At 48.8% G+C, this 19,772-nt stretch overlaps 9 protein-coding genes across 9 annotated transcripts, besides 1 other annotated feature; 3 read left to right on the top strand and 6 right to left on the bottom strand.

Annotated features, from left to right (window-relative positions):
* Window positions 1-19,772: part of a sequence feature (contig 1.51 915..1114266(-1)) that runs on past both edges of the window.
* On the bottom strand, window positions 118-2,073 carry ANIA_02977 (putative mitochondrial phosphate carrier protein). The gene is made up of 7 exons (XM_050612573.1): window positions 1,993-2,073; window positions 1,531-1,824; window positions 1,317-1,481; window positions 1,011-1,264; window positions 619-964; window positions 544-563; window positions 118-460 (listed from the first exon to the last, which is right to left on the bottom strand). Exons 2-7 carry the CDS (start codon window positions 1,804-1,806, stop codon window positions 391-393), a joined length of 1,131 nt encoding a protein of 376 aa, XP_050468482.1. The 5' UTR covers window positions 1,807-1,824; window positions 1,993-2,073; the 3' UTR covers window positions 118-390.
* Window positions 2,421-3,014, top strand: ANIA_02976 (putative cystathionine beta-synthase (beta-thionase); the record flags this gene model as incomplete). Its single annotated transcript, XM_655488.1, has 2 exons — window positions 2,421-2,525; window positions 2,568-3,014. The coding sequence occupies 2 exons, from the start codon at window positions 2,421-2,423 to the stop codon at window positions 3,012-3,014; spliced, it is 552 nt and encodes a 183-aa protein (XP_660580.1).
* On the bottom strand, window positions 3,317-3,835 carry ANIA_02975 (protein vma21; the record flags this gene model as incomplete). The annotated part of the gene is made up of 3 exons (XM_655487.2): window positions 3,317-3,456; window positions 3,558-3,643; window positions 3,726-3,835. 3 exons carry the CDS (start codon window positions 3,833-3,835, stop codon window positions 3,317-3,319), a joined length of 336 nt encoding a protein of 111 aa, XP_660579.2.
* On the bottom strand, window positions 6,178-8,131 carry ANIA_02974 (uncharacterized protein; the record flags this gene model as incomplete). Its single annotated transcript, XM_655486.1, has 6 exons — window positions 6,178-6,636; window positions 6,681-6,902; window positions 6,952-7,029; window positions 7,082-7,281; window positions 7,454-7,843; window positions 8,047-8,131. 6 exons carry the CDS (start codon window positions 8,129-8,131, stop codon window positions 6,178-6,180), a joined length of 1,434 nt encoding a protein of 477 aa, XP_660578.1.
* ANIA_02973 (DEAD/DEAH box helicase) lies at window positions 9,587-12,910 on the top strand (the record flags this gene model as incomplete). The annotated part of the gene is made up of 1 exon (XM_655485.1): window positions 9,587-12,910. The coding sequence occupies one exon, from the start codon at window positions 9,587-9,589 to the stop codon at window positions 12,908-12,910; it is 3,324 nt and encodes a 1,107-aa protein (XP_660577.1).
* Window positions 13,161-13,719, bottom strand: ANIA_02972 (uncharacterized protein; the record flags this gene model as incomplete). Its single annotated transcript, XM_655484.1, has 2 exons — window positions 13,161-13,179; window positions 13,331-13,719. The coding sequence occupies 2 exons, from the start codon at window positions 13,717-13,719 to the stop codon at window positions 13,161-13,163; spliced, it is 408 nt and encodes a 135-aa protein (XP_660576.1).
* On the top strand, window positions 14,474-15,769 carry ANIA_02971 (uncharacterized protein; the record flags this gene model as incomplete). Its single annotated transcript, XM_655483.1, has 1 exon — window positions 14,474-15,769. The coding sequence occupies one exon, from the start codon at window positions 14,474-14,476 to the stop codon at window positions 15,767-15,769; it is 1,296 nt and encodes a 431-aa protein (XP_660575.1).
* ANIA_02970 (4-nitrophenylphosphatase) lies at window positions 15,867-17,208 on the bottom strand (the record flags this gene model as incomplete). Its single annotated transcript, XM_050612574.1, has 5 exons — window positions 17,006-17,208; window positions 16,927-16,948; window positions 16,777-16,845; window positions 16,607-16,698; window positions 15,867-16,538 (listed from the first exon to the last, which is right to left on the bottom strand). The coding sequence occupies exons 1-5, from the start codon at window positions 17,075-17,077 to the stop codon at window positions 15,867-15,869; spliced, it is 927 nt and encodes a 308-aa protein (XP_050468483.1). The 5' UTR covers window positions 17,078-17,208.
* On the bottom strand, window positions 18,163-19,511 carry ANIA_02969 (replication factor C subunit 2; the record flags this gene model as incomplete). The annotated part of the gene is made up of 4 exons (XM_050612575.1): window positions 19,361-19,511; window positions 19,226-19,304; window positions 18,373-19,173; window positions 18,163-18,327 (listed from the first exon to the last, which is right to left on the bottom strand). The coding sequence occupies exons 1-4, from the start codon at window positions 19,477-19,479 to the stop codon at window positions 18,163-18,165; spliced, it is 1,164 nt and encodes a 387-aa protein (XP_050468484.1). The 5' UTR covers window positions 19,480-19,511.

Consider the following 19,772-nt stretch of genomic DNA (forward strand, 5'->3'; position numbering starts at 1 on the left):
ATAAATAAATAAGCTGCGATACGACAGGAGGCAATCAAGACTGGTTGGAGGCCTCCGGCCTCTACCAGTGCGAACTAGTGGGACGACTGATGACGTTGATTTGGGAAGACCAAGATATATATCAGAGGCATACGAAGCCGAGCTGATAAGATAAAGTAACTAGTAGTGACTAACTTTTTGCCTGATAGTGAGCAATGGTTATCCCTCAAATCACTAACCATTGACTTATTCTTAAGACTGCCAGAGCTTCAAATGTCACAATAGCTTCGAATACAATGAGTTGACACAGATGAAATAAATAACGATCTTCCTACTACATAGTTTGTTTCACTGCAATCCTACCTAGACAATCTGATATTACCCTGGCCCTAAGAACCAGTTTACCATCATCTACTTCTGCTCCTTCGCTGGACCACCTCCTGTGGTTGGCAGGCCCATGAATATCTTGAACGAATCGTAACTGTCAACCTAAGTCAGTACATGCCGCCTGAAAGCTCCGATTCCGCTTCGGATAGGTTGGAAGTCGAGCAAGGAAATACATACATCATCCATTGCAGACCGGTCTACAGTACGGAGTAGAGTTAGCATCGGCCTAGGAATAACTGTATATGAACTCACCAATGTTCCGATCATGATGATCCTGACGGGGAGGCCGTTCCATAGACCCATAAAGCCGATTTCCTTGTAAATCCTGCCTGTGGCGGCACCAAAGGCCTCACCAGGCAGGCGATTTGCGTTCAACTTACTCACCATAACATCCGCAGGATGAGAGACGATCGCACACAGAATACCGGCAAGATATCCTCCAGTGAATGCGACAGCAGTCTGCGCGCCTTTGTTGTAGTCTGACTTTTGGCCCGGGAGGTAGTGGTAAATGGCCTCGACAATATTTTCAAAAGAAGCGAATTTCATCATGGTATAGGGGATCTGTCGGCCCCAGAGCGGATACAAACCCTTGTATAGTCTGGCCCTATTAGTATCAGGTTAAGGCAGCATAAGCGCCTGCTTACCCAGCTGTCCCTTCTTTTGCGACAACAGCAGAGATCCCGCCAAACGTGGAGCGGAACTCGGGCGGAATGGTCGTCTGCGTGCGCACTTTGACTGCCTCAAAGGGACAGAGTGCAACGTCGGCAATCAGCTCTGCTGAAGCACTCGCTGCCAAGTACAAAGGCGTCTTATAGCGGGCGGCATTTTCAACCCCGACAAGGTCACTATAGAACTTCTTGAAATACTCGTAGCCTCCGTACTTGAACGCTCCTTGGGCCTTTTCCCAGTTAGCATCAACTGCTTGTTGAGCGCTGGTGGTACCAGCTTACGCTGTAGCCAAAAAACGTAGGACTCCAGCCGGTGAATACGCCTCTCAGACCTTCGGCGGCCCGAATCTTCCTGAATGCATCCATATTGCTCTTATACAGCGCCGAGTCGACCTGGCGCCGGCATTTGATAAGGTCCAACGGAGTCACAGCAGTGTGTGTTAAGCCCTATTTAACGGTCAATTTCGTCAGGATTAAAGCGATTAGTCCACCTTACACAAGCCAACAGGCCACCAAAAGTACAGGCCGCATAGTACTTCGCGGACCAAGGCTCGATCTTTCCAGTCTTGGACTGCGCTTTTTGACTGGCAATCTCAAATTCCCGCGCAGCTTCCTTGCTTATCGCATTGGCCTTTTTTTTGGTGTCTTCGACCACGCTCCAGGCAGGGAATGGCTCTCGTCTAGTCGGCCCAGTACCCAGAGTCTGTTGGTTTTGGCTCCACTGACGCTGGGCGGAAAAGGCACCAGACATGACATCCTGCGGTGGAAACATCGTGACGGCTCTATCAGTCTAGAGATCAGTCAGCCGTATTTGATTCAGATATTTTGCACTGAGAAAGCAGCCGGTTCTCAGCGTTGTCTATTGGTATTGAAACTGTAGTCGCCAATAGTGGACCTCAACGCCAATCGTCTCCACTGCTGTAGGGCTGATTGACAAGATAAAATGCCACTTGCTGACCTTATCAACCAATCTATACAGTGTACAAGGTTTGACTTGCTCAGCTCTCTGCAAGGCTCGATGATTCTGAGAAGAAATACCAGGAGAAAATGAGGACACAGCGCGAAGATAAGCACTAACCTACAGCACGGAGTGTTGGTTCCCGGATGACGTAGAGAGGAACATGTGACCCGGACTCTTGCTCCCGTCCCGATCGGGTAGTGGGTCGGTGTCACTGTAGCTTCGAGCTCGGCCCTGAATTTCCTTTCACCCTCAACGCCGGTACTCAATAACTATTTGTGTACGGCTCGAACCCATCATTCACAGCCAGAACATATATCTGCGACTTCTCATCAGGACTCGATATTCTAGCATTTGGGAATCATCCATCATTTAGCCACTAAACCTGCATCCTCAGCCCCTCTTACCCCTCCTCAGTACCAACAAAAATGGCCTCCTACATGAACGCCAGCGAAGCCTTCGTCCGCGAAAAGCTCGACGCAAGCACAGGAAATCCAATTCCACAATCATTATGGGCTGACAAATATCGCGGAGTGAGTCACTTTCTGCTATAGGCCTCACTTCAAACGACCCAGCTAACGCAAACTCTATCGCCAAAGGCCACAGTCGAGGACCTAGATCCACCCCCCGCCCTCTCCGTTTCCCCTAGCACTCCCATCTCTGCTGCGCTGCTGGCCGCCTTCGAACGTGACTACACACACCTCACTGTTACCTCCTCCGCGCACCGCTCTCTGCTCGGATACCTCAGCATCCCGCGACTCAAGGAACTGCTTGCGGCAGGGAAGGTAAAGGAATCGGATACAGTTTCGGCAGCTATGCAGAGGTTCAACAGGAAGCGGGGCACATATCAGGTTATTACAATGGAAACGCCGCTTGAGGAACTGGAGAAGTTTTTTGAGAGCGGGGAGGGAACGAATGGAGAGAAGAGGGAGTTTGCTGTAGTGACAGACGCAGAGAGGAAGTTTGTGCTCGGAGTCGCGACAAAGGGAGATCTGGAAGAGTTCGTTAGGCGGAGACCCTGAATAACGTCCTCGTCGGGTTTTTTTTTTTTTTGCTTTTTCGATTCCTGTGCAAGATTGCGATGCATTTCCAGGCGCAGTTATTCAACATGGACTGGACATATTACTACCTTGGGACCTAGCCATTAATGGCTACTTTAACATTCGGACCGCTGTATAAAGCAATTCTCTACCTGAAAACAATAGCCCTACGTATATCCTAGAGCCCATTCACAAAAAAGAGGTATTCTCACCTTACAGGTAACATAGCAAACTCTAAATGTCGAATAATATGGATACCTAATAACACCCATACACTGAGAAACTTACTGAGCCTTCGCCCCCTTCCTTCTCGCCGCGTCCGCTTCCCTCTCCTCCTTATCCTCCTGCCACGCAACATAGATATACAGAAACAGGATGATATTCGCCATGACGGCCGCAATAATCCCAGCAACAGTAGTGCTCGCTTTTAGTATGCATCGTCAGCGCAAGCAAATGCATTCATTCGGTTGTCCCTTGGGAGACGAAAGAGGGGACGGAGAAGAGATGAAGGAGAATCAAACGTACCCCCAAACGTCACTGAGACGAAATACATTCCCACGGGCGTCGTGATCATGGCGATAGTAAAGCCAATCAGTTTGTAGATTACATGCCTGGATACTTGTTAGCTAGCATGCCTAGCGATGTAGCATTAGGAGTAGGTAGGGTTTAAGGTGTAGTTAGTAGAACACTCACATCGGCACAGCAGGCGAAGTATCGGAGCTTAGTTCTGAGGGCGTCTCGCCCGGCGTAGAGCCAGGGACAGCGGCATCTGCGTATGATTTTCCGGGTCGCCGGGTGGCCATGACATGTAGTAGGGCACTGTTCCAGAATGCCCGCTGGTATTGGAGAAAGGAACTACCTAGCAATAAGAGCTGGGCTGTGATGCCTGGATGCAGGTGAACTCCAGAAGAACAGCAGTTAAGTCGATCGCTTAACGCAATGTTATGCGGCAGTACAGAGGAAGTTCCCGCACTGAGTTTGATGAAAGAGCAATTTTGGTCAGTTCCAAAGCTTCTGACGCTTGAGTGTTGTTGTTCAAGTCCCAAGAATGTGGAGAAAAGGTCCAGGCTGCGGATGAAGGTGACGGTAGGTACTCTTGGCAGTCTAACTGAATTAGGCTTTATAGGGCTGGGCCTAGGGTGCTTTGTGCACTAATGCTACGAGTATGACATTGTATTGTCAAATGTGGCTTAAATATAGTTGAATAGCAGATAAACTGATAAGTACAATATGTAGAGAACAGGTGCAATAAAAATAATGTTCGTGGCCCGGTTAACTAGACCAAACCGTATCCTGCCTCATATACAGGACGCCCATTCGAATGTCTAGTAGCCTACTGTTGTTAAAGCACAGCACAGCACCTCCACAGCTTTCTCTCATTTATCTGACCGCGTTAACCATTTATCTGGTATTTTCTACCAGCATAAATGCTTACCATGCCTTCAGAGACGAAATTACCTGCAGACACTTCGCCTCAATCGCGCAACTCCACCTTGGCAACTGCCCGTATGGGTTCATCGGTATATTCTTTAACGCCTCTTAATCTTTTAGCACTGAATATTCTGATGTACACCAACCGAACTACCGCCTTATCCTCTTCTTTAGCACCTCAATTGACGACAAGATAAGCCTCACCATGACGATCAACATAGCCGTAGCCAGAATCGTCCCGTTCTAGTCGGCGAAATGCTGGGAATTCCGGCCGACTTCCAGTATCTATCCTCATACTTAGACTCTATCATTGCCGCAAAATCTTGGCGATATTTTTTCCCTTCACAAAGACGTATTTTGCAGTATTTGGATTGAGGGCATCTCTGGCGCTCTCGGTATGGGCCCCTGGCAGAGTAAGACTTAGTTGTTGCACTTACCTCCATTGCAAGTGTTAAAGTTATTCTCATACAATTCTCCCGCCATATATTGATCAAGTTGCTCATGCTGATAGAGATGTACGAGCGTCGGCATGGCTCTTTCCCCTGGCCATGTTCCAGGAGAGTAATTAACCTATGGCACCAGGTGGTTGTTTGGTATCTGAGTTCTAGGCCCACAAATAGTCTGATCGAATATAGCAATCCGCTCCTCAAGGAAACGTGTTATGAGATTTTGAGTGACGGCTCGATTGTGAATATATGCGCCGGCAAAGGTAAAGAGAGGAGAAGGGACCGAGAAGACGGGATTGAACAGCGACTGAATGTCAACGCCAACTTCGCCGTCAGCTATGGTCACAGCTACTCCCCACGTCCCTGAGGCGTAGCACGCTGTGTGATATTTCCCAGATCCTGCTCAGAGAGAGAAGCAAAATCATGAATGTTAGTGACTAGAAAATCTGTCGGGAGGATCTAGAAAAGCTTTTGATAAAGTATCAGACAGTCACAAGGGAACAGACACAGTGACCAAAAGAAGCTAATTTGTTCGCAAATAAATTGAACTGATGGTGATTGCTGTATTAAAGGTGTAGATTACGAGTACACTAGGTGAGAAGGTCTAATAAATTTCAAGAGCAATGTAGGTACCACCTTCTAGCCACAGCTTACCATTATTTAGTCACTATCCGTGTTCAGGAATGGCTGAGTTAAATAGTCTCTTTAGTGGCTTCCGGCGTGTTTTTATGCAGATGTATAATGGGGAACTGATACCAGTAATTATATCCCCAGTGTCCTCATCCAGCACACCACAGACGTCGAATGTAGGCCATGTCTTTATTGTTACATATAACTCAAAAGCATTATCCCAAGACGAATAGCAAAGGTAGCAAATATCGTTCCCATTTCCTTTAGACTTAGAAAAGTCATGTATGCGAGGGCTTGCACATGTTGGTTTCTGGGTGGTGGCACTTCATATATTATCCCTTTTCAGACATTCGAACACTTCCACAACTTATTTCTGGTGTTACAATACTGATGGCAGCAACATAGGTGCCGCATATGCACCGAATTTGTGGTTGCTGGGAAACCAAATGCGTGTATAGCATGCCACTGCTACAGCTAACCACTTAGAAGAACGTTTGAAGAGTAGAACATACTGGGTATGCTATGATGCACCACAAGTGACATGAGTTAGTGAACAATATGACTAGATAATTGTTAGGGCGACCCTGTTATCGGTCCACTCTTGCCTGCTGTCACGCGTATATCCAAGTATATCCAGCTCAGCCAACCTTTTCATTCACCTCAGCTCCGGCCTTGGCCTCCATTGTGTCATAATTAATGTGCTTGCTGTGTGCGCGGACCGCATCAATGTGCGCGTCAACTTTCGAGCCACCAGGCTTCGTATGCCAAGGCTTCGGTCCTCCAGGCGCAAACATCTCCTCGATCTCCTCAAGGGTCTTGCCACAGGTCTCGGGGTAGGTGAAGAAGAAATGAATAGCTGCGAGGACACACATGGCACCGAAAACGATGAACATCTTCCAGGTGATGTTCTGGAATCCTAGCGGAATGTAGAGACCTAGAGCGAAGTTGAAGAGCCAATTACCAATCGCAGCAATACCCATGCCTGTAGCACGGGTTTCTAGGGACCACACTTCTGTGGCGTAGACCCAGCAGACAGGGGCGAGGGTTAGAGCGTAGAAGATGATCAGGAGGTAGGAGAACGCGATAACGGTGTGAGACTTTGGCCCGTTACTCGGATCAACACATTTCCATTGCCGTCAACACCGCCGGGGACGTACTCGCCAGAGGAAAGAATGCCGCCAACGACAAAATGGCAGAGTGCCATAATGAGAGCACCATAGATCAGGAGCGGACGACGACCGGTTTTGTCGATGTAGAAGAAGATGAAGGTCGTGAAGATGATGAAGAGCGCGTACTGTATACCAGAGGAGATGAGGTTGATGTTGCCGGTTAAATTGGCCATCATGAAGATGTACACGACATACTGCGCCAGGTTAGATTTTGGATGTCAGTACTGTCAAGGAAGATCTTACATAGGTCATCACATTAGCGCCGGAGTTCTGCTGCCACATTTGCACTGTAAAGCCAGCGAGGGTGCGCTTCCACATGCCCTGCCATCGTGTTAACACGCTCTATTCAGATAATCAACCTAGATAGCCATACATTGTAGACGAACTTGCGCCACCCTGGTAGCGCGTTGCGCTCTGCCTGTAGCACCATCGTGATCTCCTCCCACTCGGCAACGACAAGCGGGTCATCACGATTGCCGTCGGCCTGGATGTTGGCCAAAGTCGCAATAGCTTCCTCGGTGCGGTCGACCTTCGCGAGCCATCTGGGAGATCGCGGAAGGAATGGCAGGCCAACTATGAGAAAGACGCAGGGCACAAATTGAATTCCTCAGGCGGTCCGGAAAGAGGCGGTACCGGGAATGAAGCTGCATCCATATCCGACAAAGTACATGATCAGAATACCCCATTCTGTAGCAGCTTTAGTTAATTGAAGAGCGGATTCATTGATGGTAGACCAAAGCCTTACCAATGGCCAACTGCTGACTGACGATCGGCTGTCCACGCTTTTCCTTTTTGGCGATTTCTGCAAGATAGACATGTATTTGTGAACTGGTAATTCCAACGCAGACTCCATTTAAAACCCGACCTGCAATCAAGGACCCAAAACCGTTGTTCGCGGTTTGGACAGCAGTCCCGACAAGCCACCATATACAAGCGAACGCAATTGAGTCGCGGCGACCAATCTTGTCGGAGACATAACCTGCAATGGCGGAACCGACTACAGATCCAGCAGCGAGGGAAGAGTCGATAGCGCCCTGACGAAGTCCAGAGGGGTTGTCGAAGTAGTCATTGTATTGATCAGTACCGATGATTGCTGACATGGACGAGATATCGAAACCAAAGAGCATCCCGCCAACTGTGGCGATGAAAGCCACGAAGTACTGTTGTAGATCTTAGGGAACTTCATGATGAAGCCTAATCAATAGTGCTTTTTTTTTTCCATACCAATTCTTATGAATGCGGCCGTAGAGAAAATAGGGGCAGTGGATAGTTGAGCGGTTCCATGACTATTTATGAAAGCCTAGAGTATTGCATGGAAAGCTGTGCGTGAACGCCAACCGTGAGAGGATTGCATGGCAGCAACCGGCTTGTGCTTTGCAACCTCCAGAGCTTTCATTAAGAGGCATCTGCCAGCCAACCGCATGTCGACAAGCGGGTTCCGCCGAAAAGTTGCTCCATTTCCCCAGTTCCCTGTATGTTGAAGCCAGTCTTGGCTTAAACAAGCCAAGAGAAAAATGAGCCAAAAAGAAGGAATTTAAGTCTTAAGTCCCCCCGGGTCAACACTATTCCCCAGCTCACAACGCCCAGACTCACACTGCAAGGATCATGGACCCACAACCATCCCATTAATCCTAGAACAGTTCTATTACCCTCTCGGCTGGCCAGAGAAACGACATGGATGTCATGCGGCCGCACGAGCACACAGCAAAGAGAGCATGGCCCCCGGCAAATGGCCCATTCGATTTAGCTGACTCTTTTTGCTCACTGTTCAGTGATGAGGTGGGCTCCACGTGAATGTTGTAGATGTAGGCCATAATCACTGTCAATCGAAATCGAGTATGAAATCAAGACTGTTGAAACCAGAACCCGTAGACGCTCCAAGAAGGACATCCACGAGACATCTTCTCATAGTCCATAGTGAGTGCCATCATACGACGGCTAAATCGGATCCTTCCCGGGCCGGAGCGCCACATCGACGCCTTGCATTTCACAGCCCGTGGCCTTGGGTTCGAGTAAGCGCTTCCGAGTTATATGTCAAAAGCCCGTGCAAATAAGGACAACAGTGAGAGCCTCTGCTGACAAGAGAGTGCAAGATTCTGCTTGTCTCGAAGAACCATCCTCAGGGGCATCCAGTTCTTTTCGTGCCGGAGCTGATTGTATCTTGTAGTAACCTGGAGAAGATTAGCACGTAGATATAAGAGACAATGCTGTCAGATATGAATGTAAGCCTACAAGTAGGGTGGAAAGGAGAGTCAAGAACTAAGATAAGAGGGAATGGAGTTGTATTGCACTCACTACATCACCAGAGCTCTGGGAGATTACTAATGATTTTGCCGATGGAATAATTGTATACACTTGTGCTTCGAGTCCTACAAAAACATCACGTAAAGTTTATTAGCTATTAGAAATTTCTATTCTTTCTCCATTGCAAGTAAACTAACTTTATTGCTCTCTACTGATACTATGACATCCATTGCAGCTGGTGCTCAACAGCGAACGCGATGATTCTTCATCCTGCCGATAATGATATGCATTGCCTAATATAGAGACATTCTCTGCTTGAGAGATCAGGAGCCATACTCGACCATCAGCTTGCCAAAAGAACATCTTAATGAAAAATCTTCCAGCTGAGAACAGAAGGACTAATTCAAGCCTGGTTTTGTCCAGTATTGCCTCTTCCCTCTTGCCTGCCCAGGTGGTCTTAATTGAAGCGCGCATTCACGTGACATGGTCGCGTCCGACTCCGCGGTTTGTCTCCGCAAAAAAATCGCCCTTGGAGAAACGAGCTTGATGCTCTCTTTCAAAACGAACTCTAGGAGTGGAACAGGTAATAAGTACAGATTCACTTAATTTCACTTGCACTCCTTACTCGCCCATGATGGACGACACTGTTCCTGACACCCCTGTCAGTAACAGAAAAATCGTTCACAGCACTCCTGGAGGCATGGACGAAGATGGGGAATATGAGACGATCGCCACACTCCCTGTGAATCCTGCGCAGAACACATTGCTTGCAACACAATCAATGACACCCTCCTCGCAGCGACTGACTCAACCTACGCAAATTGTGGATGTTCCTTATACATCAAAAGGCAGTTCTGTCGTGCAGGTTGCAGCTTCTTCTCCTCTAAGACCCGCTTCATCCCCTTCACGCCCTTCCCCAGCCGGGCCTGGTCGCCTTTCCAGCTTGATGGCGCCCAGCGGTACGCGATTTTGCCCTCCCGCGAAGCGTGCGCCATTGATTGATCTAGAAGACGATGGTCCAACTTATCGAGGAGGCTCCTCAGATGACGATATCCAGATGAGCACAGACATAAAGCCCGCTACGTTCACGTCAAGAAACCCGGAAAAGAGCACAGCGATTGACAGATTCAAAGAGATCACTTCTTCTGCTATCTACGATCCTTCGAGCACCAAGCGCGCCGCCTCGCAGATGGATCCTACCCCAAAGGGCGTCGCCGTCAAAAGGGTTCGCCAGGAGGGACCTTCACGCGCTCAACCGGTCGACACACAATCATTGTCGTTGCAGGATATTGATGACTATCAAGTACGGATAAAAGTGGAGAGAATGTTAAAGGTTCTCCCGCGAAAATCAGTACACGACTGCGTGCAGGCTCTTCTAGCAAAGAAAGGAAGTTATGAAGATGCTCTAGAATGCCTAGCCAGCACCGAGGATCAAAATGGCCATGCTGACTCTTCAGAGGATGAGCTAAGCACGATTAAGAAGACGTCGCCAGTGGCCCCAGCGAAGCAAAATATCAAGGCCCGGGGGAGAATCCAGGATAAATGGACGGCACCAAACCTGCCGAAAAGTACATTACAAAAGCAGCCAGAAGAGGATTCAAGACCGCGGAAACGGTTGATTCGAGGACCAAAAACCCGGGTGTCCCCGATACCGTCAAGCCCCACTCAGAACGAAACACCTCCAAAGAAGAGCTTCGGTCGGCTGGTCCAAGGGCGCAGGCGCCCTTCACCTACACGATCAGAGTCTCCTGAGGCTCCTCTTGTGACCTCCGATGATTCTGACTCTGCATTTGATGCGCAAGATGGCGCGGATCTGGAGACGAAAGTTCTTGGTTTCTTTAACGGATGCACCGCACCGGCTCTTGCGGACCTAGCCGCGATTACTGAGGACCTTGCTGAGTACATAATTGCAAGGCGGCCATTCTCATCCCTTGATGAAGTCCGCGTGATTCCTGCTCCGGAAACCGAACAAACTGCAACCAAGACTGGAAGGAAACGCAAGGCACCCAAGCCGGTCGGAGACCGTATCGTTGACAAATGTCTTGATATGTGGGTAGGCTACGAAGCCGTGGATTCGTTAGTCGCTCGATGCGAGGCGCTAGGAAAGCCGGTTGCGACCGAGATGAAGAAATGGGGAGTTGACATATTTGGCAAGCGAGAGGGTGAACTGGACCTAGTTTCGATGGAGCCTTCAGGATCTCACGACTCTGGTATAGGAACTCCCGCTAGTCAACCATCTGATGAAGATAGTGATGGTCCTGGGTCAAGGTCTCGAAAAGCTCGGTTCATTTCGCAGCCTGGAATAATGGCTGAGGATCTCAAAATGAAGAATTATCAGATTGTTGGTATTAACTGGCTGTCTTTGCTTTTTGAGAATGAACTAAGCTGCATTCTGGCCGATGATATGGGTCTCGGAAAGACCTGCCAGGTGATAGCGTTTCTGGCCCACCTATATGAGAAAGGAATCAAAGGACCGCATCTTGTTGTTGTGCCGTCATCAACCATTGAGAACTGGCTTCGAGAGTTTCAAAAGTTTTGTCCCACTCTGTCCGTGATGCCATACTATGCCGACCAAAATGTGCGGGCCCAGATTCGGGAACAGATCGAAGGAAACAGAGACGACATCAATGTCGTTATAACGACCTATACTATTGCAAAGGGCAAGGTTGATGCGCACTTCTTACGCAACATGGACTTTTGCGCATGTGTCTACGATGAAGGGCACATGCTTAAGAGCAGCACATCGGTTCTGTACGAAAAGCTGATCAGGATCCGTGCTCGTTTCAGGCTTCTTCTGACAGGAACGCCGCTTCAGAACAACCTGCAAGAACTTGCCTCCTTATTGGGGTTTATCCTCCCTAAGGTCTTTCAAGAGCGAAAGGATGATCTACAGTACATATTCTCGAACAAAGCAAAAACGGTTGATGAATCCCATTCCGCACTGCTTTCTGCGCAGAGGATCGAAAGGGCAAAATCCATGCTGAAACCGTTCGTTCTACGGCGAAAGAAGCACCAAGTTATTGATTTGCCTGCAAAGATCTCGCGCGTTGAGTACTGTGAAATGAACGCTGCCCAGCGGGAGATATACGAACATGAGAAGAACGAAGTAAAGAAGCTCTTGGAAGACAGAGCAGCCGGCAAAAAGACGGGCAACAAGTCCGCGAACATCCTCATGAAACTCCGTCAAGCAGCCATTCACCCACTCCTTCACCGACGCCACTACAACGACAAAATTTTAACCAAGATGTCCAAAGCTTGTCTGCAAGAAGAGAAATGGGCCGAATCCGACCCAAAACTCATCTACGAAGATTTACAACCCTACAATGACTTTGAGTGCCATCAACTCTGTGTGGAAAACCCCAAATCCCTTGGCAAATTCGCTCTCAAGAATAATGAGTGGATGGATTCCGGAAAGGTCGACAAACTCTGCGAACTCCTTCGCCGCTTCAAAGAAAACGGCGACCGCGTTCTTGTCTTCTCCCAGTTCCGTTTGGCAATGGATATTCTTGAAGTTGTCCTCGAAAATCAACATCTCAAGTTTGTTCGTCTTGATGGAACGACCAGCGTCGAAGACCGCCAATCCATTATGGACACCTTCCATGAGAACACGGACATCCCGGTCTTTTTGCTCTCCACTAAAGCTGGCGGCGCCGGGATCAACCTTGCCTGCGCTAATAAGGTCATCATCTTCGACTCCAGCTTTAACCCGCAGGAAGACGTGCAAGCTGAGAACCGCGCTCATCGTGTTGGTCAGACGCGTGAGGTCGAGGTTATCCGTCTTGTGACGAAAGATACGATCGAAGAGCAGATCTATGCTCTTGGCCAGACGAAACTGGCTCTTGACCAGGCTGTTGCCGGAGAGGATGGGGCTGATTCGAAGAAATCCGAGGAAGCCGGGATCAAGGCCGTTGAAGAGATGTTTACTGCGGAGATTACCCAAAAGGAGAGGTCTACTTAATTGTTTCTGGACGAGTCTCTTTTCTTTTGGTCTTAATGCTAACCATGAGCGGCTGATATTCGCATTGCGTTATTTCATCATCGAACGTGCTACTAGCTGCTAATGTTAGCTGGCTTCTTCGGGGCACACTTGACTTTATTCCGTTGCGTGCGTGGAATGCATATAGGTGGCTAAACTTGGTCCTACTACTGGATCTAATATGGGATGCAATTTTCACTACATTAGAGGCGTTTCGGGCTTTTTTTTTTTTTTATCTCGCATTGGGTATTCTATAGATAGTGCGAGCATAGCTTCGTGAGCATTGAGATTTGTCATGTCGTACATACCATTGTTCTAACATTACATATTGAACAGAACCATCGGAAAAGAATGTCCTGGGTATAATAACTCCCCTGCTTGATGAGCCAGAGCCCTACCTACTGCTCCTTTTTCCCTTCCCCATCAGGTCCAGTCTTAACCCTACGATCCAAAATCTCATCCACGATGCCCAACTCAAGCGCCTCCCTCGCGCCCATGAAGTAATCCCGCTCCATCAACTTCTCAATCTCATCCAGTGATAATTCCTTCTTGCCTGTCAAGTGCCGCTTGTAGATCTGGTTCAGCTGGTGCCGAACGCGCAGGATCTCCTTCGCGTGGATTGCGATGTCGGTGGCTTGTCCAAAGTATCCGCCGGATGGCTGGTGGATCATAATCGAGGAGTGCGGGAGGCAGTACCGCTGGCCGGCTTGTCCGCCGCAGAGGAGTAAGGAGCCCATGGAAGCGGCTTGACCGACGCAGATTGTAGAGACGGGGGAGGCAATATAGGTCATTGTGTCATAAATTGCTAGGCCTAGGATATCAACGTATGTCAGTTTTCCAACCTGGTTCCACTATGGGTAATTGTCGTGAGGAGAGCGAACCAGCCGTGACAGAACCACCAGGGGAGTTGATATAGAGGTGGATTGGTTTCTGAGGATTGTCGGCTTCGAGAAAGAGGAGTTGGGCGACGATGGAGGCGGACATTGTTTCGTCAACTTCGCCATTTAAGCATATGATTCGTTCCTTTTCCTGTTAGATATACATTATGGCACATGGGGAAGTTATGTACCTTGAGGAGTCTAGAGAAGATGTCGTCTGCATCATCTCATATTAGAAGGTTCCCGACTGTATGGAGGAAACCACGTACATGTGTGCCAGCCACCGCCCTATAACTGATTAATTCCCATATATCAGTCCGATATGGTAGAAGAAATGCTTACCACTGTCTCTGTTACAAAAGGCGTCGGGGTCCAGCCCCTCGGAGGTTGCGCCGATGAAAGAGCTGGAATGGAGCTAGAGAAGTTTCTCATGGAAGGGCGAGAGTAGAGGCGACATAGTCGTTGTAATGAGCGGACCGCATGCATTTCGACACGAGAAGTAGGAGGTGAAGGGGATGGAGAAGGTATGAGGTTAGCAAAACTGATGGGTGAAGCTCCGCAGTGTTGGAGTTGAGAGTTGGATTGCGGAGCGGAAACTCAAAATCGTAGTCCTCCGCTCTAGGATACTTCTCTCTTCAAGCGCTTCAGTCGAGACAGGCGGCCAACCATGGAACACCTTCACAGCCGAATGCCATACGCTCAATGGCGGCTGCAGGTATTTCATCAATTGTTTCTCTCATCTTGCTCGTCCAGTCCGGCTTTTCTCTCTCGTCGCGTGCATTCAAACAGCAGCTATAACGCCGAACCTAGCACTGGAGAGGGCAACAAAAACAACACCAATAAAATCCACGACAATGCATCTAAAACTGGCTCTACTAAACGCTTATCGCAACTCCTTCCCCAGTCGCCACTCATAACGAACCCAAATCCCGGCCGCGCCCTCCGACACCGCAAGAAACGCCTCCCAACACCGGACGATCTCTCAGAGATCAGCAATAACCCATGGGCGGTAGCCCTCGCTTCGCCAGTTCGCATGTGTAATGTGACAGGAACTCGAATCCCCAGGGCACTTCTGACAGAATGGGGCCTCGTAGAAGAGCCAGCACGAGAGTCAACGCCAGAACCAGATCCCATATCCGCGCCAGCTTCTGATTCCTACTTCAACGCCGAATCAAACACACAAGTACACACGCCTCGCCCCAAAAGGCTCGAGAATAAGGTCAAGGACAATAAATTATGGATTCTGCCCCTCAGTCTCCTCAAAGACGATGTGGTTAAGAAAGAGGGCAAGGATAACCGCCCACACCTCAAATTCCGTATGCTCGACCGCAATTATATCCTCCAAACAATCACAAACGCAGAGCGACGCAAAACCAAGCAAAAAAACTTCATCGCGAACTTGATCCCTCACAGGTGGAAGCCTCCGCTGGGGCCTTTAAATGCAGAACATCAAAAACGCCTCGCCTGGCGAGCTGATATGCCTGATTTCGTGCTCGGAGTGAAACGTCGGGAGGCGTTGAAGCAATTGAAACATGTCTCGGATTTATTGGACTCGAAAAATAAGTCACATGCAAGGTGGATGTCTTTTGATGTTCAGAAACCTTACTCCGGGAAGACGCTTGTCGAAGGGCTAATAACAGAAGGCCTTGCAGGGAAGGAGGTACACCATGGGTTGGAGACAGGTGTCTTCCTGGTCCTCGGAGACGGTTCAGGTAGTGGTGCTGGTGATGCTTATGAACCGGCCAACTTTCCCGAATCCGTCGCGCTTCCAGGCATTGATAGGAAAGTCCCTATCTTTGACCTAACGCGACTTCTTTCCCAGGCTGAGCTTGAGGAAATTCGGGCTTATCACGTTCGATTCCAGAAATTCGGCGCGTTCTTTAAGCCGTCTCGCCAGCCTTGCATTGATGCGGTTTTGGCATTGTGGAATCTCGAGGGGTACATCAGGGAAGCCACAAGTTAAGAACAATCACATTTTCAAATCGCCGATTCCTTTCTATGCGACCTATATTCTATCCTGTTTATACCAACAATATATACACCCATGGCGTCACTCATGCTCACTCCGCGGCTTCCAACAAATCCGAAAGTTTATCTAAATAAGCACTAGGCCTCACAACCCCCTCAACGAAATCCTCTTTACTACTTACCCCCGTAAGGACTCCCAACGTTCCTCCCAGATTCCCCTCGAGCCCAAATCGAATATCAGTATTCGCACGATCCCCCACCATACAAGCTCGCGCCCGATCAAGCTGAAACTTCCCCTCAATCGCATCCATCATCGCCTGGTTCGGCTTTCCCAAAGCAACAGGATCCCTTCCCACCATCAGAATCAGTGGCGCACTCACTGTTCCAGCACCGGGGAACAACGTCCCCGAGTTTGGCAGCGTCGAGTCGATATTCGTCGCTAGGAACACCGCTCCCCGCCGGATGTAGTGGTATGCCAGTGCGAGCTTCAGGTAGTTCAAGTGGAAATCGAGCCCGACGAGGACAACGCCGACTTCTGGGTCGAGTAGGGATTCATCGCCTGCTGCGATGAGCTTGTAGTCTTCCGCTGTGATGTCGCGACGGTAGGAGGGGTCTGTGCCGCCGATGAAGGGGACATTCTCCGAGCGAAGCTCTTGCTCTATGCCTGTTTCGCCGAGGACGAAGACCTTGCGTTTGTTGGCGGGGAGATTAAGAATGCGTGAGATGTAGATCGAAGCGCTGTATGAGGAAGAAAAGATCTCTTCCTTTGGATTTGGACCTTCATGTTAGAGATATCATTATAGATAGGGCTTGGATTGCGGCAAGTACTCACCGTGGTCGCCGGGATCCCTAATGTCTCTAATTTTCTTTTATAATCCGCCCGAGATTTTGTACTGTTGTTCGTGACAAATACAACTTGTTTCCCTACCAAAGTTGAGAACACCAGTCAGCAACGGGATCTGACCTTAGACTGAAAGTATACGTATAAGTGTATACACATACCGCGTGATCGCAGCAACTCCAGTGTCTCAACCGTCCCTGGGAAGAGGTGGTCTCCGGACCATAGTACACCTGAGCGTTATCCTGCATGTCAGCATCTCACATTGTACTTCGACGGAGGATATAGTATTGGATTACGCGAGGGTAACTAACCGTCACAGTCGAAGAGGAATACCTGCCAGACACATACGAATAAGTATAATGGTTCATCCATTCAGACCGCCGGACTCACATCAAACTTGTCTAGAAATTCCTTGATGCCAGCTGGATCGCCGGTCAGGTAGCGGGGTACCGTCATCGCCATGGCAGGGCAGAGAAGCAGAACAGGTACGCAGAGCGGAACCAGGCACTAAGGAAGGGGCTGGATGGTCGTCTATGATTGTCGGCGTTCAACCAATTTTCAATGTCGAAGAAATATGTACAAGAGAAGTAGAGATCAGGGCAGAGGTATTAGGTAGAACAGGGAGAGTACATGTTCGGAGAGCTTGCCGTCTTTGCGGGCACTAGCGGTCCATCCGTGATCCACTATGCTGCAAGTTACTTGAGAACACTACGAAATCGGAAGACAATAAACATACGTGTCTACTGTAGAAGTTACTCCAAAGCGATTTGAACCAGTGAATGAAGACGTAGAGGGAGTAAGAGGCGGATTAGTTTAATTTCTCCTGCGTAAAAAAAAGTACGAGACGTCAGCAGTAGGGTTCGAACCTACGATCTCGAAAGAACTAGATGTTTTGAACAAAGGGTTCACTTATGAAAAGTTAGCTATTTAGTGTCGAATGACATCAAGGATATGAAGGAGCATCATACAGTCTAGCGCCTTAACCACTCGGCCATACTGACTAAGATGTTATTCAGCATTTCAGCTCTGCAAATATCAATAGATTCATCTGCTTGGTGATTGTCCATTCAAACATTACCTAAGCCGATTAAGCTCCAGTCGCGACACCCTTCATTGTCTTAACGGGTCTTTTCGAGCTTATCCTGATGTTGCTCCTAGTACGATTCACTAAACTCTACTGTCAGCAAGAGTATAGGTAAGGTTGTGTCCGAAGTTACAGTAAAATGCGGAGTTAGGGCTCCACGGCGACGCAAGACGCGAGACAAGCAATCATTTGCCATAACCGACCCTATCTTAGTATCTGAGATATTATGGCTAGAAGATTAGTGCATGCAGTCATTACTCCATTCGATCTGTTATTAAAGGCTACGTAGCAAGTCCGGCCCCTTAAATAGTTCCTGTGAGACAGCGGTTTCTTTCACCAAGTTCCACTCGGCCGTACCAACCTGACAGCCAGCGCCGATGTTTTTGCATAGGGATCCGCTGTAGCTGAGAAGAGCGATGTGAGAACAGCACAAAAGTCTCCTGTATATGTCATCGCAGAGCAATCAAGTTCCGCCGAGAATTCCAGAGATTTTTAAAGCAACATCCAGAATAGATAGATGCTCGTCAGCACCGTCCACTAGCCGCTTATCCATTTCTGAGAACACCAGTACGATCTTGTTCTTCTGAATATCGGGTATAGCATCATTGTAGACCATTCGTCGATACAACTGTAACAATCAGCATTAGAGAATGCAAAGGCTGGGAGGAAGTACCTGTAAAAGTATTTGCGTTGCGCTCCAGCCATCCGCCACAATCTCCGTCACCACTTTCGAAACTGCTTCATACGGAGAACCCATCCTCTTCGGTTGCAGCGATTGGATTAGCCCATCCAGAACACTCTCAGGGACAACGCCGGCAATTTCCTCAATAGTGCTGACGGTGATCATATCAGACCCCTGATCTTTCATTTCCTCGTCCTCATCCCCGTCTTTTGCAGCCTTCGCCGCCCCTACTAGCCTTGCCGCACTCTGTAAGTATGTAATAGCACGTCGTAGATCGCCATCGCTGCACGATATCAGCTTGTCCACAACCCCATTCTCAAGCGATAACTTTTCTAATTGCGCGATCTGCGCTAGCCTATCCCCAGCGGCTGAGTTGTCCAGCGGCTTGAAGCGGAACTTGCTGCATCGACTGGCAAGAGGCTCAATAATACGAGTGACATAGTTGCAGACCAAACAGAATCGTGTTATTCGACTGTACTGCTCCATTGTACGACGTAGGGCGGATTGCGCATCCTGCGTCATGCTGTCTGCTTCGTCCAGGATGATAATCTTGAACGGAGGGCAAGGGTACTTTTCAAAATATTCGGCGTCTAACCCGGTGGGATGGCTAAGTTGGACACGGGCAAAGCCTTTTACTTTTTCACGGACGATTCCGATTCCACGTTCGTCGGAGGCGTTTAGTTCGAGGATTCGGGAACGGTAAAGGGCAGGGCCGAAGAGAGATTTGGCGAGGGCGAGGATTGTAGACGTCTTTCCAGTACCTGGAGGGCCGTAGAAGAGCATGTGAGGGAGCTGTAGAGCCGCCTGATTAGTTCTTGCCCATGTCTGCTAAGGAATGCCATACATTAGAAGCTTGCAGTGTCCGCTGAAGCACCTTAGTCGTGTGGTCCTGCGCAGCGACATCATCTAACGTTTTCGGACGGCTAAAACAATCAGTTCTAGTCTGACGCCGATAGTGATGCTAGATGTGAGAACATACTATTTTTCAACCCATGGTTGCAATCGCGATTGCTCCTCCTTTCCTTCTGTGGGCTTTTGCTTTGAGCTGCTGAATGCGGCGGCTGCGCGAGCCTTATTACTAAAAAAGTTGGCCGCCATAATGCGACTTCGAGGTGAGTTGCTTATTGAAATTGGCTCTTGATTGATGTGACAACGCGGAGATTCGTGAAGCTCGAAAGCTCAGGTCGCAAGAGCCAAAAGAGCGCGTCTCCACCTACGCGTTTGCCAAGAGATCAATTAAGCCGAAACGGAACAAGCCCTACAACACTTAAGACTTGGTACGTGGTCTACCCTTGTAATATTGAGTGCACGTTCATGGGTAGATTCTGAAAAGCTTGAGATGCATGTCATCATGTTACAAGTCTGTTGAGTTTCATTTACAATGCCGTGGT

The sequence above is a fragment of the Aspergillus nidulans genome, chromosome VI, assembly GCF_000011425.1.
Source record: "Aspergillus nidulans FGSC A4 chromosome VI".
Taxonomy (NCBI): Eukaryota; Fungi; Ascomycota; class Eurotiomycetes; order Eurotiales; family Aspergillaceae; genus Aspergillus; species Aspergillus nidulans.